The following is a 22,961-nucleotide window of genomic DNA, read 5'->3' on the forward strand; positions in this document are numbered from 1 at the left end:
GGTGGTCTCGATGACCTTCCGCACTGCCAGCGCCCTCGTAGCGGAGGAGACAGCCATCGCCTTGGCCATCACCTCTAGTCTGACAAACGAGTACATCACAATTATTACCGACTCCCAGGCAGCTTGCCGTAGCTACGTGAGAGGTCAAATATCTTCAATCGCCCACTGACTCCTCAAACAAGCCCCCCAATTCCCGGACGTTGAAATAGTGTGGGCTCAAGGACACGAGTCCCTCCGTGGAAATCAGCGTGCGCACGCTGTAGCCCGAGCTCATGCCTCCCGGGCGCCACAAGGGAGGGATACAGACGCATCCATGGAGCCCGTATCATTACAATACAACGCCATACTACAACACCACAGATTGAACAGACGACAATACCCACCTCCACACAAGACCCTCTCACGTGAAGACGCTGTAACATGGAGACAACTACAAACTAATAATAACCCACATTTAAGCAGACTACACGCAATCCAACCTACGCTATATTCCCACAAATGTCCCCTTTGTAATGATTACGCCTCCCTATATCACACCACATGGGCGGGCCCCAACGTGAAGGCAGCCCAGCAAATACCCAACCCCACACCCGAACAGTGGGTGGCTGTGCTGACTAGTTCGGACCCTCGTAACCAGCAGCAACTGGTGCGGCGGGCTCGGGAGACAGCAAGAGCCGCAGGAGTCCTGGACTAAGGGCGCCTCCCGCACAAGCAGGAAGACACCTGCTTCTCTGTTATTTTTTTAATAAATGTTTCTCCTCCTCCTCCTCTCCGTATCTTTTATTCTGTTCCCTTGTCTTACTTTTTGCGACTAAAACCATTTCTAAAAGTCGAACTCTAGCATCATTACGCCTCACATTACCTCCAACATGCCCAACTCACCTTCGCTTGCGCTACATGTGGATACTGCGTGCTTCATTTAGATCTATCTGCACACGAAAAGAACGGGCATATATTTATCGAACTTCTTTAGTGGCACTGAGAGCTTGTCTGACTATAGATTTTTCCCTCTAGCGAAAACATTGCACAAAGGCTTTGAAGCAAAAGGATATCCAATACCGTTCATGTTGCATGGTGTAATCCTAGGTACCAGGATACTGACCGACTGATGATATGTGCGCTCGTGCGTGTGACTGTTGGCGCCTTGAATGTCGGTTCTCACTGCGTTTCCAAGGGGATCAGGAAAGAAGTAGCTTTGCCCTTTCGTTTCTGCAGCCAGTTTCTCAAGCCTATGTTCGGCATTATCACCCATCGCCATAGTCACAACCTGGACCTTTGACGCCAACAGCTGCAGCCAGACGTCGTCCATGGATGGGTACTCATTCTCCATGCCATCGGTGAAAAGCACAATTATTGCGCATTCTGGAGACTCGCTGGAAGTATTCAGCACCTGCGCATAACAAAAATTATGCAGATTTCACGCACAGGGGCAATCGATGTAAGCGAAGCTTTCCGGGCTGGATGCTGTGATTGACGATAATTAGCAGTGACGATGAAGCCTAAAGCTTAATTTCTTCACTGTTTAGGCTAACACGAGAATGTTGAGTTGTTAAACGTTACCTTGCCTGCATCACTGCTGTTTGTGTGCCGAGTACATAGAAACCCAGGGAGAGGTGTTTGCTTGAGGCGTTGTTGTGGGCTATATTTTATAACCTCTGAGAGCGGTTAAGCGTTGTCATTGCCTCACATGGCATATCGCATTGTAGCAGAAGTATTATAATTGAATTGGACTATAGGGCTGTACTTGCCAAAACCACACTCGGATTATGAGGGAAGCTGTAGTGGTGGACTCAGATTAATTTTGACACCGGGACGTTCTTTAACGCGTCCCAAATCTCAGTGCACGTGCGTTTCTATTTGGCCCTAGTCGAAATGCAGCTGCCACTATTCAGATCAAATTCACGACGTCTAGAAATGTCATATCCGCAAGGCTAACGTGGCGGGCACAGAAGTGTTGATTTGATGGTCGACCGCTTCCGTAGTGTCTCCTGGACCTGGCCGAGCGCTTTAATTATTCCTGCGCTGCGTCTGCATGTCCTGCGTAAGTTTCCAGCTTGACATATTTGCATGGCACCTATTTTTTACAAATAGCAGAAACGTACTGTAACGTCACATCATCATCAGCCTGGCTACGCCCACTGCAGTGCGAAAGCCTCTCCCATACTTCTTCAACTACCGCGCTCATGCGGCAATTGTGCCCATGTTGCACGGCAAACTTCTTAATCTCATCCACCCACCTAACTTTCGGCCGCCCCCTGGTGCTCCTTCTCTTGGAATCCGGTCCGTAACCCTTAATGACCTTCGGTTATCTTCCCTCCTCATTACATGTACTGCCAATGTCCATTTGTTATTCTTGATTTCAACTAAGGTGTCATTAACTCGCATTTGCTTCCCCCTCAACCATTCTGCTCTTTTCTTATCTTTTAACGTCAGACCCATCATTGTTGTTTTCATAGCTCGCTGCGTCGTCCTCAATCAAACTAGAACCGTTTTCGTAAGCCTCCAGGTTTCTGCCCCGTCGGTGAGTACTGTTAAGACACAGCTGTTAAACACTTTACTTTTGAGGGATAATGGCGTCCTTTTGTTCATGATCTGAAAATGCCTGCCAAACGCACCCCAGCTCATTCTTATTCTTATTATTTCAGTCTCATGCTCTGGATCCGCGGTCACTACCTAAGTAGAAGTATTTCCTTACCACTTCCAATGCCTCGCTACATATCGGAAACTGCTGTTCTCTTCCGAGATTTTTCTCTCAAGGCCAGTGCGAATGCATTGTAATTGGTTCCCTGAGTTATTGAGCAAGGCAATATCATCAGCGAATCGCAAGTTACTAAGGTATTCTCTATCAACTCTTATCGCCAAATGTTCCCAATCCTCGCCTCTGAATACATCCTGTAAACAAGCTGCGAATAGCACTGCAGAGATCGTTTCTGCCTGTCTGACGCCCTTCCTTATTGGTATTTTGTTGCTTGCTTTATGGAGGACTACGGTGGCTGTGGAGCCGCTATAGATATCTTTCAGTATTTTCACATAGGGCTTCTCTTCACCTGATTCCGTAATGCCTGCATGACTGCTGAGGTTTCAAATGAACCAAAGGCTTTCTCGTAATCAATAAAACCTATTTGTAAGGTTTAAGCTATAAATAAGGTTAAAGGTACTGTACCGTACCATGAACGTACGCTTATCCTGTTTCCCCGCGACCGCTGCCGTTTAGTAGTGGGGTTCCTTACCTGCTCAGGTCACCTCCCGCTCTCTTAAATGAGAAGAAAGGGGGTTATCCGAGGGGCCCAATTTTTATTAGTCATATCATAGGAAGCCAACAAACACTGAAACACTGATACCAAAGGTAATATAGCGGAAATTACTTGTGCCTAATAAATAAAATAAAGAAGCGATGAATAAATGGAAATGAAAGTGGATGAAATAAACAAGTTGTCCCAAGTGGGGAACGATGCCTTAACCTTCGCATATCGCGTGCGATGTTCTACCAATTAAGCTACCACGGCACCATTTCCCTGTCCACTTTTTGGGGTATTTGTGTTTCCTAGTAGAACCCTGGCAGTGTTAGCCAGAGCCACCACTCAAAGACCCTGGCGGCGGATGTGGAACATCCTTTCTGCCGCAGCCCTCACGAGAGCGTCATCTTCTTGAGTTAAGGCAATCGCTCAAAAAACCCCCACATGCTACCTGAAGGCGTCAATGTTGCCGGATTCGAGAGACTCGTTATGCAATAAATGGGAAGAAAAACGGTTAACTGAGGGGTCTAATTTTTATTAGTCATATCATAAGGACCCAAGAAACACTGACACCAAGCAAAACATAAAGGGATATACTTGCACATAATAAATTAAAAGAAAAAAACAATAATTATTGCAAATGAATGAACAAACAACATTTCCCCGCTCTTGTATGGGAACTGCTTCTTCTCCTCCGTCTCCTTCTCATCATCTTCTCCTGTCTACAGTTCAATCTGGGCCCCTCTGGCGTCACACATTAGTAGAAGGGAAGCTGATGCTGCTGCTGCTGCTGATGATGAAGATGATGCCTGATGATGATGATGATGGCGACGCCTGCTGCTGGTGATGATGATAACGCCTTGCAGCAGCAGCAGCAGCAGCAGCGGCGGCAGCAGTGGCAAACAGCTAGCCGCAAGCAGCAAGCAGGTACCAGCAAGCATCAACTAGCAGCTAGCAGCTAGAAACAAACAGCTAGCAGCAAGCAGCTAGCAGCTAGCCGCTAGGAGCAACTAGCTAGAAGCAAGCAGCTAGCAGCAGCAGCAAGCAGCAAGGAGCAGCAGCAGCAGCAGCAGCAAAGGCAAGAGAAGAGGTAAAGAAAGCTTCGCTTTAATACAGAATCTACAATATATACGAAGTATTGCGAGAATTAGGAATATCATTAGTGACATTTTGCCCTTCATCATCATCATCATCATCAGCCTGGTTACGCCCACTGCAGGGCAAAGGCCTCTCCCATACTTCTCCAACAACCGCGGTCATGTACTAATTGTGGCCATGCCGTCCTGCAAACTTCTTAATCTCATCCGCCCACCTAACTTTCTGCCGCCCCCTGCTACGCTTCCCTTCCCTTGGGATCCAATCCGTAACCCTTAATGACCATCGGTTATCCTCCCTCCTCATTACATGCCCTGCCCATGCCCATTTCTTTTTCTTGATTTCAACTCAGATGTCATTAACTCGCGTTTGTTCCCTCACCCAATCTGCTCTTTTCTTATCCCTTAACATTACACCTATCATTCTTCTTTCCATAGCTCGTTGCGTCGTCCTCAATTTGAGAAGAACCCTTTTCGTAAGCCTCCAGGTTTCTGCCCCGTAGGTGAGTACTGGTAAGACGCAGCTATTATACACCTTCCTCTTGAGGGATAATGGCAACCTGCTGTTCATGATCTGATAATGCCTGCCAAACGCACCCCAGCCCATTCTTATTCTCCTGAATATTTCTGTCTCATGATCCGGATCTGCCGTCACTACCTGCCCTAAGTAGATGTATTCCCTTACTACTTCCATTGTCTCGCTGCCTATTGTGTACACATGAAAAAATTATTACATTTGTTCAACAAGATTTCGAGCATTTGCCAAGCAATGTTCTGTGCGCTGCATAACCTTTGTAGCATGATTTTGTCTTTTTTCTCAAGAAGAAAATTTGCAGATGTTCGAAGACTTGGTTTGCTTTGTTCATGTATCTAAGCGTTCAGTTATGACAGTAATGAACGTAATGGGCTGAGTACTTCAGCGTGTCATTGCTTAGTTTACGCTTCACTCATTGCGTGAAAGGTGCTTTACCTGAGTGCCGTAAGTATGGAATATCTTTTTAACGGGGTACGGTCGCGAAAACCCGCCCTAAATCGAATTTACAAGTTTGGCACACAAAAATTGACTGCACTAAGAGAAACAAACTTGCGGAAGCGCGATCTCGTGCGCCTGCCCAAAGCGGTTCAAATGTCGCACCGAAGTGTGCCGCGCGCCCTGGCGTTTAAAAATGGCGGTCGGAGGGCGGCTTGTTCATCGTTGTCGCTTGCGGTTTTCTTCGTTATGGCATGGTATTTTTTTTGCTTGTGTATGTGGTATGTAAATATTTGTACTAAAAGATCATTTATTATTAAAAAGAAAGGGAGACATTCACCCAATCGTAGCAATTGCCACAAAGGAACCCCATACGGGTTCCTCGAAAGAAAAGCATCATAGTTGATGAAAAATTTGTCCTGGTCAGGTGCTCCAACTCGAAACCATCGTCTTTCTAGGGCAGCGGCTCTACCATCTGAGCTAACCAGGTGGCTCGCAGATGTCAGGGCGAACTCGAATTTGTTAACAACTCGAAATCAAGAGTTTGACGAAATTGTCCTTTGCGGAAAAGAACTATTAGGTAAAACGGTTGCTTTTGCTTACGTGGTCGTGGTCGCTTCTGTTCCGAGTCTTAAAGATATTACTTGCCCCGATGATGGCATGGTCGTCCACCAAATAGAGCAGAAAAAAAACTTTAAAGGTAATAGGTCTTCTGAGCAAACGTATTCATGTTCGAACAAAGAACACCAATGAGTCGCTCAAGCAACTCATCTGGTGCAGCTGCTCTAAGAAAACTTTGTCAGTGCTTACATATTGAAGACAGCAACTAACAATGCTGTAGCTTACTACAATGACAGTAATTCAGCACGAAAAGCTCTTCCGGAGGCCCATGGAATTTTTCTTGGTCTGTTTGGTAATATTGCCCTTTACAAGATAGACAAAGAGCCTGTTGACAGGGCAGAATTCTATTACTCTGCTGAGAGGGCAACTGATAAAAAGGAACACTAACTACTGCTTTGGAAAGACTTGCCAGAAATTCAGCAATGAAACGTAATTTCCTGGGGCAATTTGAGCATCCACAGAGAGTATTAGAACATAAAACTTCATTTCTCTTAAATTTCAATTTTCAATAATTTTTCAAATTTAATCTACCTTTTCTCAGAAAGAATTCATCCAATTCCATGACACTTTGTATATATGTACTACAACCAGTCATAAATACTCCTAACTAACAAAATCTCTGATGATATGAGTGATAACACCATAAAAATTTACGCTGCAAGGAACCCCCCTTGTGGCTTTGTGCAAGCAGAGGTATTAAATATTTTCGGGTGGGCACCCCTGAGTGCATATGATATTTTTTCTTAGTTCAGATATAACCTAGGGCTACTTAGAATAACAGTCTGTAATGTCACACTCCTCTGTGTAGCTGCAGAGAAAATGTACAACAAATAATTAAGTACACTGCAATTTTTGGAGTGAGCCAGAGGAAAGGTAAACCATCTGACACAAACGAAGTGTCTTGTGTTGTACCCATGAGCATCTTTTCTAAGCGCGTGAAATTTGATGCGAATAAATGCAGCCGTTTCTAAAACATTATGTTAGAACTAACATGTACCATTTATTCAACCAAACCTTCCTAAAGCGCAGTGTTCTTATAGTACACATGCTTGCTTCTCTCCACCTATGCATGACTTTGTAAGCGTGAACACAACATTTTATCTATTTATTGTTTTACATAAAGATGGGTAACAACTGTATCACCTTTCTCAGCTGTACGCCTTGTGGGGACGAGGGGCTTGTGGAGCTTCCTTGACGCTTTTCAATTCGTAGCATTCATTATATAGTGACTAAGTCAAAAATTTCACGTCAAGCAAGAAAATTTATTTCCAAAATTATGGCGAGAATGTGCAGTTTAAGCTGAATTTTTTTACGCAGCTGATAGCTGCTATCTTGTGTAAGGTTGCAAAGGACCCATTGTTCGTGATACCAATAGGCGCATCACTAAAAGATATTCGACAACCCAGCCCACTTTCCCCGTTCTTCATATGCCATAGGCAGTAGTAAGGTGTTACACCATGACAAGAAATGCTTAAGCCTCCAGTAACAGGGCCACAGCAAGCAGTAAGGGGTAGGTTAACAGCCGGCTATTCAGGATGAAAAATAACTAACTTGGAACCAAAATGAAAGCATGCGGTAAGCCGTAGTAAGGGTCTGTAAACATATGCATCTCTCTCCTCATAATTCTCCCGCATCCGTAAATAAATGTACGTGCATACTACATCAGCATAACCCTTACACACATAATTACAGTGCATAACACGTTCCGCCCCACCCTGACCACCGTATAACGCTACGCACATGTAGGAGCTTTCCTTCAGGGAGGTACCGCCCAACTTTTCTGAACGTTTCATGATTATAAGTATACTTCCTGAATAAATTCTTTCTGCCTCTACAATTTAAGTAAATGTGGTGCGCTGAAGGGCTCTTATACGGCAAATAGCGACCTAAGCTCAAGTTTTCTTGCTACTCTGTGAATAAAAACTGGAAACGAATTTTAACATGAAAGAAGAATACATGACGTGAGTACAAAATCACATAAGAAATAGACAAAGAAGAGGAAGCTCCTAAATTCTGAGATCAGGATCACAGCTCCTTTATAAACACGGGGAAACCTAAATGTCCCACCTTTTACGGTTACCATTCTGAAGTAATACTTCTATACTTAAACAGCTGTCGATACTCTCACATTTTTCTGTATGCGGTACTACTGGCGCGGTATGTACTACTTAGTGCGCCAGTACGTCCGGTCCTGCCTCATAGGCCAACGACGCAGGACGCCACCTCAACATGCCACCGGCCCTTTGCAACTTTTAGCATGCCCCGCGCACGGGTTCGACCTAAACGGCTTTGACCTATACGGTCCGCTTCCCAACACTCCTAGCGGCAACCACTGGGTTATTGTTGCTATCGACCACCTCACGCGGTACGCCGAAACTTCAGCCCTAGCATCTGAAACAGCCGAAGACGTCACCAGTTCTTTTTTTTCAAAACCTGATTTGACGCCATGGAGCACCTCGAGAATTACTGAGTGACCGTGATCGCGTTTTTCTCTCAGACGTCATTGCAGCATTGCTAAAGGAGTGTCGCATCATTCACCGCACTACCACGGCATATCATCCTCAAACTAAAGGGATGACATAGCGTTTCAAACGCACCCTTGGCGACATGTTGGCCATGTATGTTTCCTCTGATCACTTGAATTGGGATCGCATTCTGCCTTTCGTCGCCTGCGCTTACAATAACGCTACGCAAAGTACCACTGGGTTCTCCCTTTTCTTTCTCCTTTATGGACACGAACCTTCATGCACTATGGACAAGATTCTGCCTTACCGACCAGATGTTTCGGAGCGCACGACTGTTTCTAGAGCGGCTGCCTACCCTAAATAATGTCACCAGCTCGCTTCGTTCGTTCACATCCCAGGACCATTGGCGCCAAAAGCATCGCCACGATTCATCTACTGCGGCTACGTGCTTTGCTCCTGTCCGGCTGGTCTGGTTGTGGGTGCCCTCTACTCCTCCAGGCCTATGCTCTAAGCTGGTCTCCATGTACCACGGTCCTTACCGGGTACTGAAATAAACATTTGCGTTCAACTACCTCATCGACCCAACGAAAGCGCCTTCCAACTGGAGTCGTTGCGGCCAGGAAATGGTCCACGTCTCCCGGCCCAAGCAGTGCCATGACCCCCCTGTGTTTTTCCGTCCTTAGGTCGACAGGATGGCTGCTCTTTTGGGTAGGCACTACGCAGTGGGCATGGTGGCAGTGCAAGAGAAGAAGACGAGGAGGAGTGCTTGCTTCCGCATTTCGCTATAGCGCCGACCTGTTTAAGCCTACTGCTGCAACCTAGAACTAGTACTGCCAGCCGAACAACCTCGTCGCAATATATATATATATATATATATATATATATATATATATATATATATATATATATATATATGCATATATAGATTGCGCCGAGGTGTATTGTCATTCACAACGTTGTAGAACGCTAGGTAAAGGCACTGCAAGGGCTGTCCGTAGCACGGGGCTCACTCGCGATCAAGGCACGGTCCTTCCTCTTCCTCGTCTGCCGGCACGTACACAGGGGCGCGTCTGCTTCATTACAATGCCCCAGGATCAAAGCGTAGCCATCCTGGCGACTGAGGGTGTGAAGAAAATGAGTGGGTCATAAAAGGTATCAGGCGGTTGACGTGTACTGTCTCTCGGCCATGACGACGCAGGTCTGGTGACATTGTGAGCGCCTCGACAATGTAGCTGACCGGCGAAGTGGCCTCGATGATATGGTAGGGCCCGTGATACTGCGCCAGGAGTTCAGAAGAAAGTCCAGGAACGTGGGCTGGTATCCAAAGCCACAAAAGTGAACCAGGAGCAAAGTTGTGCGGTGGTTGATGAGCATGGCCAGTGAGACACAAGCACGTCAAAAGACGTGCTTGTGTCTCACTAGTCAGAGCACATGCCAGCTGACGGCAATCTTCCGCATATATGGCGACTTCGGAAAACGGAGTATACTCTGTAGCGTCAGGTTGGTACGGCACTATGGTGTCCAATGGGCATGAAGGCTCACGGCCATACATAACGAAAAAGGGGGAGAAGCCCGTTGTCGCTTGCATCGCGGTGTTGTGTGCGAACGTAACAAAAGGCAGTACGGTGTCGCAGTTGGAGAGATCGGATGAAATGTCCATCCGCAACATGTCGCCAAGAGTGCGATTGAACCGTCCGGTCAAACCGTTGGTTTGGGGATGGTACCCGGTCGATTTGCGGTGAATTATCCTGCACTCAGCGAAGAGGGCTTGGACGCCCTCCGACAGGAAGACACGGCCTCTATCACTCAGTAGTTCTCGCGGAACACCGTGGCGAAGAATAAAACTTCGAAGGATGAAGAAACCAACGTCACGGGCGGTCGCTCCTGGCAGAGCTGCAGTCTCAGCGTAGCGAGTAAGGTGGTCTACGCCGACGATTATCCACAGATTTCCACACCCGCTACATGGAAAAGGGCCGTATAGGCTGATGCCGACGGGGTCAAACGGACAACATGGGCACGGTAACGACTGCAACGGTCCTGTTAAACCCTGGGTAGGTGTCTTGCCTTGTTGGCATGTAGTACAAGACTGAATGTACTTTTGCACAAAGTTGTACTTGGCTCACCAATTATAGCGTTGGCGCAACCATGTGTAAGTTTGAGGACGCCGGCATGAGCGCTGAGGGGATCAGCGTGAAAAGACGCACATATGTCAGAGCGCATATGACGAGGTATAGCAAGGAGCTATTCCCGACCGTCGGGCATGTAGTTGCGGCGATATAGAATGTTGTTCCGCACGGAAAAAGTGGGTTGCATGGCGACGCAGTGCTCGTGTCGAAGGGGTGTCAGACGGAGCGGCAAGGTAGTCAAGTAGCATTAGAAGTGTTGGGTCCTTGCGCTGCTCTGTGAGCATGTCAGTGATGGCCAACGGTGACAGTGTGGACGAGGAAGGCGACAAAGACGCTATATCAGGCGTCTCTGTCGGCGTCTTGCGACCGGAGCGGTACATAACACGGATGTCGTACTCTTGCAAGCGAAGCGCCCAACGTCCCACGCGTCCCGACGGGTCTTTCAAGGAAGAAGGCCAACAAAGGACATGGTAGTCAGTAACTACTGCGAAAGAACGACCGTAAAGGTATGGGCGAAACTTGCTTAGTGCCCAGATGATCGCTAGGCACTCCTTTTCTGTGACGGAGTAATTTAATTCTGCTTTCTTTAGAGTACGGCTCGCTTAGGCGGCGACATATTCATCATAGCCAGCTTTCCGTTGCGCTAAGACGGCGCCAAGGCCAACTCCGCTGGCATCAGTATGAACTCCCGTGGGAGCACCAGGATCGTAGTGACGAAGAATCGGTGGTGAGGTCAACAAGTGGCGCAAATGCTGAAATGCTGGATCACATTCAGGTGACCACGCTGCTATGCCGTTACTGGCGGAAATTAAACTTGTCAAGGGCGCCATCGTGTATGCGAAATTCCATACGAAGCGCCGAAAATAGGAACATAAGCCAGTAAAAAATACGAGGGTTTTGATATACGTGGGCTTTGGGAAGTCTGAAACGGCGCGGAGCTTGTTTGGGTGCGGCAGGACGCCGTCTTTCGACGTAACGTGGCCCAAGATGGTTAGCTTGCTCGCAGCGAAACGGCAATTTTTGAGCTTAAGCTGTAGAATCTCATGCAGGAGAGCGAGGTGTGTCGGAAAATCGGTTGAGAAGACGACTATGTCGTCGAGGTAACATAAACAGTTCTTCCATTTGTGTCCGCGAAGGATGGTGTCGATCATACGCTCGAAAGTAGCAGGCGCCTTACACAGCCCGAAGGGCATGACGTTAAGCTCGTAGAGGTCATCGGGTGTAACGAAGGCGGTTTTCGGACGGTCAGTTTCGGCCATAGGAACTTGCCAGTACCCAGAGCGCAGATCCAAGGAACAGAAATATTCTGCGCCTTGTAAACAGTCGAGAGCGTCATCGATGCGAGGCAGTCGATAAACGTCTTTTCTCGTTATCTTGTTTAGGCGTCCGTAGTCGACAAAACAGCCAATACAACAGGTGAAGACAGGGACTTTGAGAGGGACGGATGACTCTACGTTTAGGCATATTGTCCACTTGCTCTGTGATGATTCGGTGGTCTTCAGCGGAGACACGATACGGGCGCTGTCGCAAGGGGCAGTGGGAACCGATGCCGATGGTGTGAGAAACACCGGTGGCGCGGCCCAATGACGTCTGATGACAGTCGAAAGAAGAGAGAAACTTGTGAAGGAGAGTGAGAGGTTCGCGGCGATGAGATGGGGAAAAAGCAGGGCCGATGGCGTTGTCAAAACCCACTGAAGTTGATAAATCTGAGACCGAAGCGATGGCGTTAGTGTGACGAAGGGAGTCGGTAGGAACATCGAGATCGTCAAAGTGTTCGACAGCCTGGAAGTATGCTACGGTCTCTCAACGCAGAAGGCTGATCGGGTACTGGTGCTAGTTGCTGACCAGAATCACAGTAGACAAAGATGTTATAGTAAGCACGGCAAAGGGGAGAACAATGCCTTTGCACTGAGCAAACAAATCGGATGGCGTGAATGCTGCAGTGGCGTTGGATGCGGCATCAGACGGCAGGGCAGCAGCCATCGACGACTCAGGGGGTATGGTTGTGTCGTCATCAACCATGAGTTTGTCGGCAAAGTGATGAGAGCTGGTCAGCATTGATTCACATAGTGGTAAAAGCGACACTTCTGCCCGCGAACAGTCACTGACAGCATGACGACGTGACAGGAAATCCCAGCGAAGGATGATGTCGTGAGAGCACGATAGTAGCATGAAACACTCGATTATGTAGAGAACGTCGTTGATGATGACACGGGCCGTGCATTCAGCTGAAGGGTGAATTCGCTGCGAGCTGGCAGTGGCGATTGCCAGGCCAGAGGGAGCTGTAGTCACTTTTCGTAATTTGTGACAAAGGTTCTCGTGAATGACGGAAACGGCTGCTCCGGTGCGGGTACTCCCACTTCGAAAATGGTAATAACATTTTGCGACGAAGAATGAGGTCTTGAAAACGTCGATGCATTGCAGTTCTTGCCTCGGGAACTGCGCCAGTCAGTTTCCCTCTTCAGTGGGAGCTAGATGACGCAGGGGTGAAATCGAACGGCGACGAGCGGAAGGGGACGCCGAGTTTCTGACCGGCGATCAGTATCGAGACGTCGCGGTGGAAATCGAGGCGTGGCAGCGTATTCTGGCGTTTAGCTGCGCGTGGTAAAGGTGGTACGCGTAGTTGGGGCGCGTCGGCGACAAAAGCGCGCCACATGGCCAGCGATGCCGCAGGCGAAGCAGATAGGCCGGTTGTGTATAGTACGCCACGTCTCGGTGGGACTAAAAAACTGTGGTGACTGTCGGGCAACTGGAAATGAAGCCGGATGCACGGGCACGGGTGCCGCAGGTGACCGTGCAACCACGGCTGCATAACTGAGCGGAAGCAGCGTAGGATGAGTGGCAAAGTCGGCATGGGGCAGCGGCACACTCATAGGATTGGGTGGGGGGGAGGGGGTCGTAGCAGCTGCAGGAAGCGCTTCAGATATCTGAGTCCGGATGGTGTGGTGCAGCATTGGAGGCAAAGCTGCCGTAGGTGCGTCACTGTGAGGCAGCAGCGAGTGCTGCCTGGCCACCCCTTCGCGAATGAAACCTTTGATATGCTGTGGGAGGGTCGACTTGGTCATGTCAGGAGAAAGCGCGATGCTCGAAGCGGAATCGGCGTTCTGAATGTTTTGGCGGGCGTCGGAACGTTGGTAGTGCAGCTCGTCAATTCCCTGGCAGACGCTAATGAGGACGGATACGCTAACAGACACTTTAGCTTCTACTTTGATTCCTTCCAAGCATTTGGTCTACATGACAACGTTGGCGCATTAATCTATGCATTTGAGCTCATCGTAAAACTACGCATTGGTAATTATGTTTCCCTCAAGACAAGATTCCATGGATAAATTGCAGCATACTGCCCATATCACATTGTGTTCGTCATCTTCGCCTATTGAAAAAGGCACGTAATCCTGACATTATCATTCCTTTTACCACTGCTAAGAAAGAACTACGTATCAAAATGAAAACAGTTAAAAACGTTTATTTTCAAGTTGATCTAGCACGATTATTACACTCGAAGCTGCGCAAATTTTAGACTTCTATCACACCAAAAAAACTGCTACAGTTTCCAAGACGACACAGCTATTTTTCTGATCCCTCCGATATAGCTAACGCTTTTGATGTGTACTTCCAATCAGTGTTCAGGCACGACAACAACTCTCTCCCGGTATTCACAAATACTATCATCATCATCGCCATCATCATCATTAGCCCATTCATGTCCACTGCAGGACGAAGGCCTCACCCTGCAATCTCCAATTGCCCCTGTCCTGCGTCAACCGACTAAATAGCACCCACAAATTTCCTAATTTCGTCTCTCCGTCTAGTCTTCTGCCGTCCTCTACGGCGCTTCCCTTCTCTTGGTAGCCATTCTGTTACCCTAATGGTCCAACGGTTATCTAGTCTGCGCATTACATCATCTGCTCAGCGCCATTTTTTCCTCTTAATGTCTATAAGAATATTGTCTATGCCCGTTTTCTCTCTGATCCAAACTGCTCTCTTGCTGTCTCTTAACGTTATGCTTAGCATTCTCCGTCCCATCGCTCTTAGCGCGGTCCTTAACTTGTCCTCAAACTTCTTTATCAGCCGCCAAGCCTCTGCACCATATGTCTGCACCGGTAAAATGCAGTGATTGTATACTTTCCTTTTCAATGATAACGGTAAGCTTCCATTCAGGAGCTCACGATGTCTGCCGTACGCGACCCAACACATTTTTATTCTTCCTTGAATTTCCTTCTCATAGTCCGGGTTCCCTGTGATTAGCTGACCTAGATAAACGTACTTCTCCGCAGATTCTAGAAGCTGACTTACGATGCTGAACTCTTGTTCCCTTGCCAGGTTATTTATCATTATCTTTGTCTTCTGCACATTATTCTTCAGTCCCACTCTTACACTCTCCCTGTTAAGGTCCTCAATCATTTCTTGTAACTCGTCTGCATTGTTGCTGAATAGAACAATCTCATCGGCAAACCGAAGGTTGTTGAGCTATTCGCCGTCGATCTTTACTCCTAAGCCTTCCCAGTTTAATAGCTAGAATACTTCTTCTAAGCATGCAGTAAATAGCATCGGAGAGATTGTGTCTCCTTGTGCGGCCACTTTCTTTTTAGGTATGTTTCTGTTTTCTTGTGTAGAATTAAGGTGACCGCGAAATATCTGGAGATATTTTCTAGGGTAGTTACGTAAGCGGTTTGTACTCTTTTATTACGCAATGCCTCTATGACTGCTGGTATCTCTACTGAATAAAATGCTTTTTGGTAATCTATGAAAGCCATATAGAGAGGTTTAGGGTACTCTGCGAATTTCTCGATAACCTGGTTAATGATATGGATGTGATTCATTGTAGAGTAACCTTTCCTGAGGCCAGCCTGCTCCCTTGGTTGACTAAATTCCAGTGTTGTCCTTATTCTATTGGATATAATTTTAATATATATCTTATATAATACTGGAAGTAGCCTAATCGCCTATATTTTTTTTAATTCTTTGTCATCGCCCTTTTTGTGGATTAGTATAATGTTTGCATTCTTCCAGTTTTCTGGGACCCTTACGGTCGATATACACTTCGTAGAGAGAGCCGCCAGTTTTCCTTGCATTATGTCTCCTCCATTTTTGATTAAATCGACTGTTATTCCATCCTCTCCTGCCACTTTTCCCCGTTTTCTGCCTTGCAAGGCCTTTCTGACCTCACCTCTACTTATAGGAGGAATTTCTGTATACTGTTCATTATTGTTTTGAATAGAGCGCTCCTGAGTCATCTGGGTACTGTAAAGGTCAGTATAGAATTCTTCCGCTCCATTTACTATATTTTCGAGATTGCTGGTGATATTACCCAGCTTATCTTTCAGTGCATACATCTTGGTTTGTCCTATGCCAAGTATCCTTCTCACTGATTTCAGGCTACGTCCATCTTTCACGGCTTCTTCAGTCTTTCTCACTTATAGTTTCGATTATCACTTATTTTTGCCTTGTTAATCAGTTTCCACAGTTCCGCGAATCTCTTAAGTTGGACACTTTCATTCTTTGTCGTTTCTTTATTAGGCCCTTTGTTCCCTGGGAGAGCGTGCCTACTGGTTGCCTTGGTGACTTGCCTCCCGCTTCAACTGCTGCCGCTGAAGCCAGCCTAGTTACGGTTTCATTGATTACCTCTATGTCATCATCATCATCATCTCTCTGCTCTGAGGCTGCATATTTGTGTGCAAGTACCAGCCAAAATTTGTCTGCTTTTGCCCTTACTGCCTCTAAGTTGAGCTGTTTTTCCTTGACCAATTTTGCTCTTTCTCTGGTTAAATTGAGGTGGATCCTGATGCTCACTAACCTATGATCACAACATTTTACCCTACCTGCTACTTGAACATCCTGCACTATGCTGGGACTGGCAAAGAGCATGAATTTTTTTTCATTTCTTGTTTCACCATTAGGTCTTTCCCAGGTCCATCTTCTGTTGCTACGTTTCCTGAAAAAAGTGTTCATTATTCTCAGTTTATTCCTTTCTCCGAATTCTGCCAGCATCTTACCTCTAGCTTTCTAGAATCAACACCGTAGTTGTGAATTACCTGTTCACCCGCCTGCTTTTTCCCAACTTTTGCGCTGAAGTCCACCATTAGTGCTGTATACCGCGTTTGCACTTTTCTCATCGCTAATTCAACATCCTCATAAAACTTCCTCATCGTCGTGACTGTACGTTGGAGCGTAGGTTTGTACTATCTTTAATTTATACATTTTATTGAGTTTGATTACGACTACTGCTACCCTCTCGTTCATAGTGTAGAATTCGTCAATGTTGCCCGCTATGTCTTTATGGCTTAGGAATCCTATCCCGTATTGCTTCTTATAAGGGAGGCCTCTACAAGAGAGGACCTGGCCACTATTCAGCAATGTATAAGCCTCACCTGGTTTTTTATTCTCACTAAGGCCGATAATATCCCAACAAATGTCTGATAGTTCCTCAAAGAGACCTGCTAAGCTTGCCTCACTCGAGAGGGTTCGGGTATTAATTGTTGCAAGGGTCAGTTTCCATTGGCGGCCTGTGCGGTCCCAGATATTCTGAGCACCCTCTGCTGCGTTGCAAGTCTGACCACCCCCTTGGTCAGATGCTCCGCAGCCACTGGGGACTGAGGGCCATTTCATTGAGGAGATCATTCAATTAGGCATGTTGTGGCCGAATACTGCACCAGGAAGGCCAATTCCTGTTTTGGTGAGGGAGTGTCCTTGTTCAAGTTTAGTGGGCCTTTTTAATTTCAAATACTAATCATGACTAATTCAAACACTAATCCTAGCCTTTCTATCGGCGATGTGGTAATCAGTGAAAACGGCATCCTAAACTTGATTCTCAATTTAGACACAAGGGATTGCACTGGTCCTGACAATACTCCGAACAGTTTTCTAGTAACATACTCTCTCTTGTCTTCACGTCATTTGGCGGCCATATTTCCCAAATCGTTGACTTCAGGCATCGTCCACCATTCTTGAAAGCCAGCCAAGGTCCTGCGTCTGTATAAGACTGGTGATAAGCAATTTTTTTTCTAACTATAGACCTGTACTGCTTGCCTCCAATTCCGGAAAACTACTAGAACATATCATGCAGTAGCCCATAATAGAATACCTCAAATCGAATAAAATTCTCTTCAACATACAACACGGATTTCGTCGTGGTTTCAGCACAGCAACACAACCGGTAGAATTTTCACATGACATTGCTACAAATCTTCATATTGGCAATCGAACTGATGCGTTGTTTGTATACTTTTCTAAAGGTTTCAACACGGCTATACACAACAAGCTAATGAGTAAACTAAACGCAATGTTAAATCATACTCTACTGATCGATTGGATATCTAGCTTTCTTAACTCTCGCTCGCAATTCGTTTCATTTAATTCCACTTTGTCCTCAACTGTGAATGTAACATGAGGTGTTCCACAGGGCTCTGTTCTGGAAGCCTTCTTATGGACTCACCAGGTCGATGTGCACGTGGGTAAAACGCACTTCAGAAGGCCCTACGGTTCCCAGCGGACTGATGGTGTGGCGCAGAACTTTCTTTTGCTGGTACTGGACACAAGCCCATGTCCAGCGTCGGACGTCGATAATCATGCGCGGCCACAGGTATCGAGCAATAACGAAGTATTCAGATATACGATCACCGAGATGCGACAAGGAATGTGTGGCATTGAAGACGGTGCGGCGAAATTGTCACAGAACGTAGCGGCGAGGACAACCTGTAGAGACATCGCAAACCAAGGCAATATCGCTATCTGGAAAGTGGACGTCTGGAAGTTGGAGGGAACTATCCTTCAGTCGTAAGGCCTGAAGTTCGCTTTGCTTTCGCTGTGCTTTAGCCATAGCTGCAAAATCGACTGGGTTGTCTGTGTAACTGACATGCTGAATGTCGCTCGTAAATTCAAACATGCAGGCAAGTTAACGAATCTCACGGGAAGTGGGGGCAGAATTGGTTGTGGTCAGGTAGGATGTAAATTTGCCGACCTTGGAGCAGGCGCCGAAAATGCCTTACGGCCGAGTTGGCCATCAGCAGTTCACGAGAGAAAGTGCTATATCAGCGCTCGGTTTGACAGAACTTTCGCAAGAAGCATGTCACCGGCTGCCACACACTATGGACCGATTGATGCAGCATTCTACCGACGGCGACGTCTAAGGTGTCCACTGTGAGTGACATCAGGGCATTGCAATGGGATGTGCAAATGGAGTCGCGTTGGTGAAAGCTTCCTTGATGGAACTCGAAGGCTTCTCAGCGGCATCTGTAAAGGAGATGGGACCGTTTGCTTTTATGTGACCGGGCAGGAGTGCGTTAAATGGTCGCAAGGGGACAGCGCAGCGACGGATGAACCGCCGATCATACTAGCTAAGCCCAAGGAATTGTCTTAGTTACTTTGTGGTCGCAGGTCGTGGAAACTGCACTATAGCTTCTACACGAACGGCAGGTGGAGATATCACGCGGGCATCGATGCGATGGCCAAGAATGTTCAGTGCACTGACACAAAACTCGCTCTTCGCGCCGTTCACGACTAGCCCGTACTCCCGTATTTGGTGAAACACCTGGCGCTAGTGAAGTGCGTGGTCGTCTGCTTAAGCGCGCAAGACGAGGATGTCGTCGATGTATGCGAAACAGCAGCACAACCACGGCGATCCTGATCAAGAAATTGTTGAAACGTTTGTGCGGTGTTGCGCCGACCGAATGGCAACACGAGGTACTCTAGCATGCCAAACGTCTTCTTATAGCTGTCTTTGGTACATCGCAAGGTTCCAGAGGTATTTGATGGCATGCCATGACTATGTCCATCTTGCTGAATCTTGTGCACCCAGGCAGCAACTTGGGAAATCCAGAATGCTTGGGATGGGGTACCCATCCGGTACTGTCAATATGTTGAGGGTGCAGTAGTCACCGCACGGTCTGCAGTCAACGATTGGCTAGGGGGCCATGTGTAACGGCGATGATCATGGGCCAGGTGATGGGCGCACGTATCCGAGCTCGAGCATATGTTCAAATTCTTGCCGCCGCGCCATGTAGTAACGGTCCGGAGCAAGACGACGAGGACTTGAGAGAACTAGTACACCCTAAACCCCAATGTGATAGGTTACGTCATGCACCACGTCTTCAAAACAAGGCACACGGAAGAGATCTGTAAACTCTTCGAGAAATAAAGAACGTGGTAGAGAGGCTTTGGCATGTGCTTGTACGCGCCGCAAGAGTGGCAAACGGGATGTGACGCCTTGAACCGATAGGTTAGTCTCGTAATCCAGTAGACGGCTACGGTGGGAATCGACCACAAGCTTAAAATGCCAGAATAAATCCGCAAGAATAATTGCCACACGATTCGCGCTATCAAAACGATAAATCTGGGTGTTCTTCGCAAGCCGATGTCAAGGGTGACAGGCTTTTGTCCATAGGTCCATATGTTCGTACTGTTCACGGCGGTGACAGGTGGGGTTGTGAGGCGTCGGCGCTGGTCCTCCAGCGTAGGAGGGATTACGCACCCCTCTGCCCCAGTGTCCGTAAGATAACACAACTTATTGAAGGTCGGTGGTGGGAAATAAGCGGCTGGTGTTCGGCAGAAAAATGCCAGGAGACAACTGCTCCACCTAATGAAAATCTACGATCTATCAAGCGAGGCCTTATAGCGTTCCGATGCCCCTTGTTGGTTCGCTCATCCAGAGGAGGTGCCGCGTACGAGATTTCGCGTTCGCGTATACCTTTATTCTGTCTCTAGCCATCCCCTCGCACCAGCATTGCACCGCCACCTAGCGGTCCTTGCGCCAATGCGGTGAACGTGACACAGCCGCTGTGGTACCGTACGCAATTTCATAACGCGCTTGTTCAGCAACTCTGAGCAGACAGTCTTAACTAGGCCGCCCTCTTAATTTATTACGCTAGATAAATGACCTTTTCATCAAACACTAGTAGACTTCATGCATCAAACTTTTTTGTATGTGAGAACATTTCGACTTCTTTCGAACTTAAGAAACCTTCACGAAAAACTTGCTGTTATCCATAGAGGCACAACTTTAAACCACGCAATCTTCGGTCAACCTAGAAACACAAATGTCTCCCCAAACGTCTCCAATTTTGAGCCCGTCAGGTCATCGCCTGGGTCAAATGTAGGTGTCGACAGTTTCAACTGACCTTGGGTGCTTTAGGACATTCCTAGTCTTAATGAGCGTTCTCGACTAAGCACATTCCCAACCGCAACACGCAGCATCGACGCTTCGAGCAAAATGAGCTTGCGGAAAATGCCTACACTAACACAACAAACAAAATATAGGCGCGTCAGCATAGGTTTTCTTTTCTACATCCCACAAAACTACGTATGGACATGCACATAACGCACTACTTTTGCACTAACGACACCTTTATACTTTCCGTTGTTTCTCTGTGTTGTGCGCGAGTTGAACTAGCCATATCAATAACTAGCCCGCTATCAGAACCTGATTTCTTCACCTTATAGATATGATGGAATCACTAAATAATTTATTTTCATTCACAATCATCTACACGTTCACTTACATAAATTATCGAGAAAATTGGTGCTTTTATCCTGTACGTTTATCTTTTAGTAACATTGTTCATTTCCCTACCAATATGTAGCAAGCGTATTGAAGACACTGCTTAGCATTTTTGATGTCTGCTATGTGGAAACAAATATCGTTATAGAGATATACATTTAATATTCATGCGAAATTAGCATGTATTGAAATTGTTGCATTATGTACATAATTCATGCTTCATTGTATAAACCAAACTTCATCAATCATATGTCTGTTTACTATGTCTTAGAAGTGAGAGTAAAAATATTGGGCAAATATTGAGCCTGTAAATGAATAAACAAGTAAATAATCGTTAGTATGTAAAAAAAAAAGCCGCAGTTTCGCCCGAAAGGCTAAGGATCAGTTGCGATAGCAAATTAGTCGACAGCAAGGTGAACTTGTTACCGGCCGTATAACACAATACCGGCCGTATAAGCTTGAGAACATACGCGTACTTACATATTTAGAGGCATGATGTCACGTTCGCAGAAGCCAACGTGAAGATATCTCACTCGATGACCGCGGAAACTCGCTGTCAAAACGCTGTTAAGCGCGGAAACGCGGCAGCAGCAGCGAGCGAATAGACCTTCGTGCAGCCGCTGGTATCAACGCGAAGTACGCCGCGAAAACACAGTGCAGCACGGATTCTGTACTCGTCACACATAGGTTTAACGATACACCGACCCGGCCGCGTGTATGGAGAACACATCATCTTGGAGCAGTGGGGTCAGAGCTGCGCGTCTATTGGCTCTCGCCACAGGCCACTTCCGCTATGATGGCAGCACCCAGGGCCACGGCCTCCGACTTTGCCTCTGAGATTTAGGTTTGTTTACGCTCCGACGATGGCCTGCCACCATGCTGAATGCGATGCAGCAGAGGGCACTGACACCCATTTGATTATTGGCGCGCGGGACATTTGCTTTTTGGTGTATCCGAGGAACGTGAAGCAACTTCAAATGCCTCAAGAAACGCCTATCCAACACTGCGCACGGTTTGTGTGCAGGCTTTTGACAACGCTACGCCAGCCTGTCGAAAGCCTGGCGATCCATTTTCAATGACGCTGAAAAAGCACTCGCGTGGAAAGTGGGCACGCGCCCCAGCGAGAAGGAAGAAGACGGCGGCTGGATTATGGAGCCATGTTTTGAGGCCACAACAATAACGACGACACAGCAAGTTTTTGTTGCAATTCAAAGTGCGTATTTTCCAGAACGCTAGTATGGTCATGTAATTCAGGCAAGAGGCATGGCAAGGCAGCAAGAAAGTGCTTATGGTTTGAAGCACGCTTTGAAAGCTTATGGACGCACACCTGCAAATATATGCGCAATTCTCATTCTGTGTGGCATGTACTCAGTAAGTCTGTGCGGAAGGGAATAGTTTTAGACAAGCGCGTGCTCCTCGTAAAGAATGCAGCGTTAAGTCTTACCTGATCGTACTAGTGTTCTCGGAAATATGCACTTTGAATTGTAACATGAACACATGGCCCCGTGATAACGCTGCCGTCTTCTTCCACTTCGCTGGCTCGTGTGCGCTTTACGCATGAATGTTTTTTCAGCGTCGTTGAAAACGGAGCGACAAGGCTTTCGGCAGCGAGGTGTAGTGTTGTCAAATGCCTGCACACAAGCTTAGCGCAACGTTGCACAGACGCTTCATGAGGCGTTTCACGTTTCTTCAGGTGCCTTGCATACATCACAATGCAAGTGATGCGCGCTCCTATCACCAAACCGTTGTAAGTGCCCACTGCTGCATCATAGAACTGTATCGGGTTCACCGTGTCGGCAGCCCAGCGGCGGAACGTAAGTAAACTTAAATTTTGAAGGCAGCGGCGGAGACCGCGTCCCTGGGGGCCGCCATGCTAGCGGAAGTGGCCTGCGGCGAGAGCCAATGGGCACCCATCTCTGACTGCCCCCGCCACCCCCCCCCCCCCTAATCCTAC

The 22,961-nt window shown here is 47.2% G+C and overlaps 1 protein-coding gene across 2 annotated transcripts in view; it reads right to left on the reverse strand.

The window, feature by feature from the left end:
- The window catches only part of LOC139046748 (calcium-activated chloride channel regulator 1-like), a 160,799-nt gene that overhangs the window by 80,675 nt on the left and 57,163 nt on the right, over positions 1–22,961 (reverse strand). For both annotated transcript variants that reach the window (XM_070541064.1, XM_070541065.1), the window contains one exon: positions 1,103–1,390. In XM_070541064.1, the coding sequence (XP_070397165.1) occupies positions 1,103–1,390 (288 nt within the window). The remainder of the gene's footprint in view (positions 1–1,102; positions 1,391–22,961) is intronic.

This window comes from Dermacentor albipictus, chromosome 6 (assembly GCF_038994185.2).
Source record: "Dermacentor albipictus isolate Rhodes 1998 colony chromosome 6, USDA_Dalb.pri_finalv2, whole genome shotgun sequence".
Classification (NCBI taxonomy): domain Eukaryota; kingdom Metazoa; phylum Arthropoda; class Arachnida; order Ixodida; family Ixodidae; genus Dermacentor; species Dermacentor albipictus.